Source organism: Desmodus rotundus, chromosome 10, assembly GCF_022682495.2.
Source record: "Desmodus rotundus isolate HL8 chromosome 10, HLdesRot8A.1, whole genome shotgun sequence".
Classification (NCBI taxonomy): domain Eukaryota; kingdom Metazoa; phylum Chordata; class Mammalia; order Chiroptera; family Phyllostomidae; genus Desmodus; species Desmodus rotundus.
Window position 1 is genome coordinate 69,366,386 of NC_071396.1, and position 9,530 is coordinate 69,375,915.

General features: G+C 49.5%; 1 protein-coding gene across 4 annotated transcripts; it reads left to right on the forward strand.

Moving 5' to 3' along the window:
- Nucleotides 1–1,399: 1,399 nt before the first annotated feature.
- Nucleotides 1,400–6,463, forward strand: TMEM200C (transmembrane protein 200C). Of its 4 annotated transcripts, none has more exons than XM_045187904.3 (3): nucleotides 1,400–1,653; nucleotides 3,170–3,261; nucleotides 4,463–6,463. In XM_045187904.3, the coding sequence occupies exon 3, from the start codon at nucleotides 4,557–4,559 to the stop codon at nucleotides 6,453–6,455; it is 1,899 nt and encodes a 632-aa protein (XP_045043839.2). In that variant the 5' UTR covers nucleotides 1,400–1,653; nucleotides 3,170–3,261; nucleotides 4,463–4,556; the 3' UTR covers nucleotides 6,456–6,463. The 4 variants fall into 4 exon arrangements, with proteins under 4 accessions (XP_045043839.2, XP_045043840.2, XP_045043838.2 ...); XM_045187905.3 differs by having other exon boundaries at nucleotides 4,466–6,463; XM_045187903.3 differs by lacking the exon at nucleotides 3,170–3,261.
- The last annotated feature ends 3,067 nt before the right edge of the window (nucleotides 6,464–9,530 follow it).

The following is a 9,530-nucleotide window of genomic DNA, read 5'->3' on the forward strand; positions in this document are numbered from 1 at the left end:
GCTCAGAATATACCACAGGCACCCTGCCCACACACATACACCACAACCTGTCTGTCTGGACCCCAAAGTTCAGACAGCCCTTGCTTCATCTGCCCTTCTGTTGCTTTCTTCCTGAATCCTGCTGCCTCGCTTCCATAGATAATTGAAATCTTTCCTACTTTCTCGATAACTCCATGGGGAAATTCCACTTTGAAATCATCGTTTCCCTGTCATTTTTACTTTACAGTTGAGAGGCCAGGGATGAGCTGGGAAACTGGATGTCTCTCTCCCTCTTGCTTTTTAAAAATGACGTAGGGAGTTTGCATATCCTCCCTACCCCCACTACTTCTCTTTGATTCTAACCCTGATCCCTGCAGAATTACCGTTTTTCCTTTTAATGCTTGTTGATTACCGCACGGGTTAGGAGCAGGAGGAGCTAGGAAGAGCCCAACCGATTCTAATCTCCGATGAGCCCCAGCTGGCCGCGCTCGGAGGGGAGAGGCCGAGGTCCCGAGGAAGCCGGTCACACAGCCCGGCTTCACTGAAGCGGAGGACAGGAGAGGGGCCAGGAGTCCCTTGCTGCTCCCTTGCTGCGCCCGGATCGGCAGTGGCGGCTCCACTCCGCACCCGAGTTTGCTTAGGGACAACTTACTGTGTTCGCTGCACGTCCACACTGCAAACACCCAAATGGGGGGCGGAGGGGGGCGACAGCAAAGGCTGTGTCGTATCCAAGAGTAGAAGCAACAAAAGAGAGAAGAAGGGAGGGAGGAAGAGGGGGACACTAACCCCTCTCACTCAAGAGTGTCCCTCGGATGCTGATGGGGAGACCCTCAGCAGTGGGGGCCCTTTCTTTGGGCTCTCTCCGGTCCGCTGCTCAGACAGGTAGTTGGAAGAAAAAGAACAAAGCTCGCAGCGAAGGCGGGCAGCGGTCCCCGGGCGCCCCAGGGGAGGAGTAGGCGGAGGTTGAAGCGCCCAGCGCCCAGTCCTCCCCGCACGCGTCCCCAGTCCCCGGGCTCCTCCTCTGTCTGCCCTGGAGCCTCCAGGTCCTCCAGCGGTTCTTCCGAAGGGACGTGCGGCGGGCTGCAGAGGAAGTGTGTTGGGGGGAAGGAGGTGGAGGGAGGCCCACGAAGGGGGAGCGCTGGGGAGGCGGGGCGGGGGGCGGGTGCGCCCCTGATGAACAGAGTCGGGCCGGGTACCGACTGCCAGCCTGCAGCAATTTCCCTGTGTCATGGCTCCGGTCTCTTAGCAACAGCCGCCAGTCCGGCCGCCCGGAGCAGTGCGAGCCTCCGCGGGCTCAACTCCACCCGGCGGAGCCCGGCGCGCCGCAGCCACACAAAAGGCGCTGGGGCAGCCGGCGAGCGGGGCGGGAGGGCAGGTACAAGGGGCGGAGGGGCTGCGGCGGGGAAAACGGCCAGCAGACAAGATGCAGGTTGCAGAGGACCTGACACTTCTTGGAAACTCTTGGAAATGGCTCCAGCCACAGCACCGGAGGGGGCTGCGAACCTGGGGCGGGCGCTCGCCCCCGCGAGGCTGCTGAGCCGCTCGCGGATGCAGGGCCCCGGAGGCGCTGTCCCTGCGCTCCGCGGCTGGCTGGGACTGAAAAAGTTTCTCCATGGTTCCTTTGTGTCGCCCGTGCGTGGGATCGCCGGCCCTGAACTGCCCCAGTCTTCCCGGGTAAGTGAGCGATATTGTTTGCTTCTAGTGCTGCCATTTTGAGCAATTCTCTCTGTTCTCAACCCCCGAGCTGCCCCTTCCCGTCACTCACACTCCGAGCCTGGGTGCCCCGAACACCAGTCCTGGGCAGTCGTTTCCCCGGGAGGACTGGCTAAATGGGATGCGCTGCCCAGAAAATGCAAGTTCAAGATTGCCCCCACTTCTGTCCTGCCTGTCTTCTTTCCAGAGGCGGACTCCCAGCTGCTGCACTCATGTGACTCCAACATAAATAAGCAGAAGAAGAAGGTCGGGGCTCGCTGTCCTGCCAATGAGGGAGTGGGGGTCCAGGACCTGGGTTGACTCCTGGGCAGCGCAGGGCGCTCCCAGACTGTGGGCTCTGAGTCTCACGGAGTGGGGCTTAATCCATCATGAACCGACAACTTGAATGTCTCTCTTGGAAGCAGTTGTATTTTTAGACATTCCCCCTCCTCCATTCCTTAACCACGGAAAGACCAGCACCAGGCAGTAAGTCGCTAGGGCAGCCAACCTCTACTGCTAAGTTTGTTTCCCTGCATTATGAATGGGAAAAACGCCTCAAAGGTGGGTCTTCCGCGACATCTGACCTCACTTCTGTTTTCATGTCAGATGTTGTCAGTATTTCATGTCAGATGTTGGTATACGCGAAAGGAGCTCAGCCTTCAAAGAGCTGAAGGAATAATAAACTAGGGAGTTAATTACTAGCTATTAAACTCATTTTAATGATCTTCTGTAAACGATGGTTGAAATTCATTCCAATCTTTCTCACATTCTACCCAGAGCCAACGCTGATTTCTGAGGAGAAATACATCGTGGGGGTCTTCCTCCCCTAGAAACGCGGCACACCGGTCCACCTTGCCGATGTTGCCGAGCAAAATGTTAGCACGTTAGCCCTCCTCTCGTTCGTGAGAGCCACCCCGCCAACCGGGCCCGCCTTTGTTTCTAAAATGTCTAGCTCCTAAATCCTTCTTAAAATAACCACAGATCTCCAGATGAGATGCTGGAGTCTAGGGATCACTTAAAACAGCAGTTTCTGTTACAACTACATAATAAATATGCTTATTTTGGGGGGTGTCAGACAAACAGTAAACTACTCTCTTTTTTTTTAACAACCTGTACTTACTGGTGCAGCTCCTTAAAATAAAATTATAAAGGGTCATAGATGTATTCTCTCTACTGACCCCTCCCTAACCCACCTAGTATTTCTCCTTACTGAACATTGATTTGCAAACATTGTAAAGAGCTGATTACCACCTGCTTTTCCTCCGGTGGAGAAAAGATCCTGCCTGTATTGATATAATGGAGGGAACTGAGGGCCAAAGCACTTCATCCAGGCACTAATTAAAAGCAAAATTCCACCTAAATCGTCTCCCATTTTCAAAGGGTAATTAATTGTAAAACATGAATTATTTTATAAAGGATAAATGCCAAAAGGCTCATGAGTGATATCGAAGCCTTTCAAATTCAAACAAGGCCCCTAATTTTATCATCTCTGTTATAGGAGTGAGCACAACCAGTGGAACAAAACATGTTTTCCTCTGAGGATCCAGAAGCTAATAGATACCCACAAAGACACACCCGCACTTATCTAAGGTCGGCTTCAGCATAAACAACCAAACTTCCTATAAGATCATTCCTTGACTGCTGTCACCCTCCCTTCCTAAAAATGACCTCAGGAGGAAGAAAACAGCTCTCACTTGGGGAAATGCCATCTTAGAAATCATTATTATGATCTGTACCTAGTTAATTGCCTACTCATTTGAATTTTGAGATTTTGAAAAGTGTTGGCATATTAATAAGGGGTCAAAAAGCTCCTATGGCAGACTGGTGAATTTTCTTTTTTAAGGTCATAATTTTTGCACTGGAGAAAGAAATCTTTCTCTTGGAGATTCTAGGGAGCTCTCGAATTCCCTGAAGAGATCTAGCATATGATACCTAGAAGGGAGTTCCTCTGAGGGAGGAGAGGAGGCCAGAAGGAAGAGCTCAGTTACATAACCAGTTACCTAAAACTAAATATTCCACCCCAAGAAGCTGTCCAGATGTTGCAGAAAAGAGATGAGGAAAAGGCTGGGAGAGGGCTCTGTTTGCCATTAGCTGTAGGAACAGTAATGGGTAGCAGACAACTTGGTGCAGATTTTTATTGTCAGAGTATTGACATAGTTCTTTGGTGTTCTCCCAGCAATGGGCTCTCTGTTAACTACCTGAGGTGAATAAGCTGCCTGCCTGCCAACATAGGTATGATCTGCTGTCTTGCATATGTATGAAATGAATTCTTTTGTCTTTATAACATAACTTTTGTGGCTGTTTTAGTGACTTTGGGCTGAACCTTGACAAAATCTTGGCTTAGGTAGAGAATTGAGACTCCTGTGGCAGCTCGACTGGGAATCTTCTGATTCCAGTAGGACAAAGGGAATGGCTTTTGCCTGGAAAGTCCTCAAATATTACGTGGAGTCCCCACATTTAGTGTCTACTAATGGTCAGAACTCTGTTGGCTGCCAGCCAGGAGGGTTTGAAATGAACAAGCTGGAGTATTACCTACAAAGCATGTGTGAAATGGAGGCATGGGGGCGACGTGTTTTATCACCTCCTGTCAATTATTGCAACAACAATGCTTCCCTTCCCTAGTCCCTCCACCCCACCCACTGGTCTCTATAAGCCGCACTCCCGTTGTTGGGTGAAGATCCTGGGGTGGGAGACACACGTGTGGAGGGATGGAGGAGCGGGACAACTGCAGTGTGTGGCATGTCGTTACAATCAAGCCTATACCCTCTGACTGTCTTCCTCTGCTTTGCAGCAGGAAGAGGTGGCAGAGAAGCTAGTGGGCAGCTGGCGTCCCCTTTGCACAAGTCTCCGCCCCCGGGATTAGCCCCTCACTCCACCCCCTCGAAATGATCGCCACCGGGGGCCTACTGAGGATTTCCGCCAGGAAGCAGGATCCGCTCCGCCCTCCAAACCAGGTTCCCAAGCGCAAGCGGAAAGCCAAGAAGAGGCGCAAGAACGACGTGGTGGTGGTGAAAGGAAAGCTGAAGCTGTGCTCCATATCTGGGCTCATCGCCCTCTGTGGGATCCTGGTGTTGCTGGTTGGCATAGCCATGGCGGTGATGGGCTACTGGCCCAAGGCCGATGGGGCTAGAAAGGAGGGAGGTAAGCAGCTACCGCCCTCGAGCAGCGGCCACCGAGTCCCAACCACGGGTAACAGCAGCAGCAGTGGCAGCAAAAACCGGCCCAAGAGCCACCTGGGTTCTGCGGGGGGTGTCAACTCCAGCTCTGTGGGCACGTCCAGGAGCACGCCTCCAGCACGTTCCACCAGCCCTTCGCCAGCCTCCTCTGCGTCGGCGGGTTTCTTCTTCCGAATCTTCTCCAGCTACCTGCATTCTGACAAGCTCAAGGTCTTCGGGCCCCTCATTATGGGTATTGGCATCTTCCTCTTCATTTGCGCCAACGCGGTGCTCCACGAGAACCGAGACAAGAAGACCAAGATCATCAACCTGCGGGACCTCTACTCCACGGTCATCGACGTGCACAGCCTCCGTGCCAAAGACCTGGCCGCGGCCGCTGCAGCCAAGGCCTCTTCATCCTCGGTGCCCTCCTCGGCGCCCCCTGGGGCCACGCCACTCAATGGTTTCCTCACCTACGTGCAATCGCGGGGCCTGGAGCTGAAGCCTGGAAGCTGCGGTGGCCCTGGGGATGCCTTCGAGGCTGCAGCGATGCTGGCCAAGGGCTCATGGCCCCACCCCGCAGCTCTGGGCGGGGGCAGCGGCGTGGCCAGGGGCACAGTGTCCCCGCCAGACCTGGCCTCATCCCCTCACTGCCCGCTGGAGCCCCCGAGCCTGGCGGAGGCCGTGTACAGCATCTACCGTGAACGCTCATGTGTGGCTGGCCGTCGCCGGGCTGCCGCCACCGCTGCTGTGGCTCCTGCAGCTACCGCCACCGCCACCGCGGCCCCCAGCAGCAGCAGCAGCCCGGCGCCCTGCAGCCCACCCGAGAGCTGGGGGCGCCAGAGCACCGCCAGCTCCCTCGTGGACTCCTCGTTGAGCGCCTTCACACTGTTACCCATGCAAGGGGACCGCGACCGGGACGGGGATGCGAAGGGCGCAAGCTGCAGCTGGCAGAGACTGCCTGGGGAACGTGGATCCCAGGAGATCCCAAGAGGTGAGCTCGACCTGAGTTTGACCGACCTCCGAGGGAACCTGGGTGGAGCGTGCTGGGCGCCAGGAGAGCTGGAAGAGCCTGGGGGCGTGGCGGCGACGCACAGCGCGGGGGTGCAGGGCCGCCAGCTGCTCAGGACCGGCAAGTACAGGGCTCTGAGGCGCTGTAGCACCAGCGGGCTCCCTGACTACCGGGCGCCGCTGTCCCCGGAGCCCCCGCCCTCCTCACGCAGCGCGGACCTGGACTCGGACCTCCCGGCCAAAGCTGCTTCCCCTTCGCCCCCCTTGCAACTGGAGGGCTCGCCCCCCGCCAGGCTGGGTTCGCCAAGCTCCCACTCCGATGACCCATCCTGCAGCAATAAGGGCTACACCCCGCTGCGGGAGGCTGGCACCTCCTTGGAGTCGGTTGTGGACGAAGTAGCCAGCAAAAGTCAAGATTGTGAGTCTACCACCACCCAGGGTGCGGAGGAGCAGAGTCGTCCAGACAGCCCCCTGGAAGATCCCAGCCGAGGGCCACCCAAGGCCCAGCCAGTGCAGCCCGTGCAGAGGCAGTTTACAAACAAGGAGAAACTCTTCATGATTTCCCGTTCTCATACCTTAGGGGTAGAGGACAGAGGACTGGGAAGTACTGGCACTTAGGGAAAGAGGGAGCTAGGGCGAAAAGGAGTGAGAAAATATGCCCACTTGAACCAGTGAACGTCATAGTTCCCTCTTTCCTTGTGGACTTATCAGAGGAAATCATCCAATACCCAAAGAGCTGCAGAATGTTATCCTTGAACTGTGTTCACCAGATTCCTGTAGATAACTCCAAGCAATTTTTTTTAAAAAAAAGCAAACTAGTCTTTTATGTCCGATGGTGATTGTATGTTCCAGCAAACCAAAAGTATTGAAAGGTCAGCAATCTAGTTCATTAGATAAATGCTCTTAATTTTCTTAGGAAAAATAATATATTTTTGACAGTAACTGTGCACTTTAACTTTTTTTTTTGAATCCCTAATTTCCCTAATCCCTCAACTCTGCCTCTGGTTTTGTCCATAGCTGCTTGTGAATGACAAGCTTTTTTCTCCTATGCTTTTGCAGGGCATAGAAGGGTTTGATTCAGTTCTCTCAGAACTGACATTACTAAATGAAGTCAAAGCCAAGAGCATGAGTATGTCTGGAAAGAGCTCTTGCCCCCATTCCGCTCATCTAACTGCCTAAAGGCCTCTTTGTTTTTTAAAGGAATATTTACATTTTGCTACTAGGGTAGCTAATGGAGAGGGAGGGGCCAGCATCTATGTGGACTGTTACATTTCTAAATTCACTATATCAAGTACAGGATACCTTATTGAGTATTATCATACCTGTATTGAAAATAGCATTAATATTAAAAATCTTTTTTAATAAAAAAGTTTCCAAACAGTTACACATAATATTGCCTCATTTTGCCTTGGAACTAATGCTTCTAACACACATCAGATATTTAATAGTTTGGCTAATAAATCTAAAATATTTTGCTAGGACACTGCTACTATGATTGTAGTTATTCCTCAATCAATCACTTTCCAGTATATTTTAAACTTTTAAATATAGGTAGTATTGATCATGTGGGAGTTTCTCTTTCAAGTAGAATGAAGCATTAAATAAATAGTAATTTTCAGTAGTACTTCTAGTTTACCTCAAAGTATTAATTTACAGAGTACCAGGCTTAATATTCCCTTTTCTTCTTCTACGAGTTGACTATTTGCTCTTTGACTTCAAGTTCACAATCTTGAATCCATGGCCTATATAATGTTTTAATAATTTGGTAGATTTTTTTTACACTTGATTTTATTAAAAGTCAGTGAGTTAATTTTCAAGAACAGTAGACAAATAATGTACCATTTTGATGCCCTTTTCCTTTGAATGTGAGCTAATGTTGGGAATGGTATTATTATTTTTTCGGCCATTTGGATGCAAGTTCTGCAGTTGCACGCAGACAGGACTATCACTGCCATAGGTTAAAATACTGATTTTAAAAGAAAATCCAGTCAAAGATGTGGTCGTATTGGTCCACACGGGGGAAGCAGTGGGTCCAGAGGAAAGAGTGCAGGCGCAGGAGTGAGGCTCCGGCTTCCAGCATTTGCTCGCCGCACAGCCTCGAACAGGTCGCAGTGCCGAAGCTTAGTCATTCGATCTGTAAAGCGGAAACAACTAGGCACACCTCAAAGAGCTATGAGGTGAGGACAAAGAGTTCTAAGTATCAAACAGAGTACTTGGCTCAGAGTATGTGCCCAATAAATAATGGTTACTGTAATTATTATAATATGTTGTTGAATGCATGCTGTAGGAGAGTGGGACTGCTCACAACTTGAGATCAAGAAAGCCCTCTGCTAAAATCTGGACTGTTCACTTATTCCGCATAACCTTAGTCAAATCCCTTAATCCCTCTGGGTCTCTGGTGGGTGATATAATCTCTATCATTGCCTTCACCTCTGAGAGCTTTACCTAAATTCAGGGTATCTGTTTTGTCCCAGATATAATCATATATTTATACATATAACTTTGCAGAGTGAATTAAGTACTTGCAAAGTACTTAATAAACTACCATTTATTGTAACATTCTGTAATCAATTTTAAAAGGACCTACTTTATTCCCAGATCGAACCTGCATAAAGCTAATACAACTCACTTTAAAGCTATGGATTGATTTATTTGGCTCTTCTATATAGCGAAAGTGAGTTTCCACTAGTAAGAGTGATAAGCAAGTGTAATCAGACCTCCAGAGAATAAAATTTCAAGTCTCAGTTAAATTTCAAATGTCCTTAGGCTTTCTTCTTTATTTCCTTGCATCCTGGGTAATTTATATACTGTATTATATAAGTTGTTTATATTACTGGGTAATTAATATACTGTATTGATGAGCTGTTTAAAAGGACAGACAAGTTATAGTGCTCTAAAATGCTGTTTCCAGGCCTCAGAAAATGTACTGTAAGAAATTTAGCAAATAATAAAGCCACTATCTTGTTAACCAAAGAGGGGGAGGGAGATTAATATCTACCCCTTATAAACTTTAGAAAATCCAGTCCAACCAATTGCTTAAATGATACTGATTGCCTAGTTAATTTAATAAGGTTAAATAAAAACTTCTAATTCATATTGATCTTGTGAACACGGGTCCTCTGATATTAAGCATCTTTACCAAACTAATATAGTTCAGTATCGAGTCACATCTATCTTAACCATTGAGCAATTTACGTGGATTTTTTTTTTGCTCCTGAGGATAAAAATGATGAGCCCAATTTTCCAATACTAAGAGACTGGGCTTTCATCAGACCTCGGAAGGAATCCTCCACAGCTATGACAATAGTTGGAATTCATAGTTTTCCACTTCTTAGGAGAGAAGATATTCTCAAATGATGCTAAATTTTTACTCACTAGTTACCGTGTTGCAGGCCTGTTGTGCATGCTTTACAGCCATTTCAACTACTCCTCACATCAGCTCTACTGAGGTAGAATTATCACTATCCCCTTTTTACGAGAAAGGTGCTTGATCAGAATGATGGAATACTTGCCTGGGTCACACAGCTGGTGAGCGGTGGAGCCAGGAATTCTAGCGTTGAGAATTATCCGGGCCTATTGGCAGATGCTGAGCTGAAACTGGCACTTCTGGAGATCAGCAAAATATTTTCTACATTTTAGCTAGGTTCCTTTGTAGCTAATGTTTTCTACTGCTAGATACTTTTCCCGAGAAAC

Coding starts and splice junctions, on each gene's coding strand:
- TMEM200C (XM_045187904.3), top strand. CDS start 4,557: ATGATCGCCACCGGGGGCCTACTGAGGATTTCCGCCAGGAAGCAGGAT.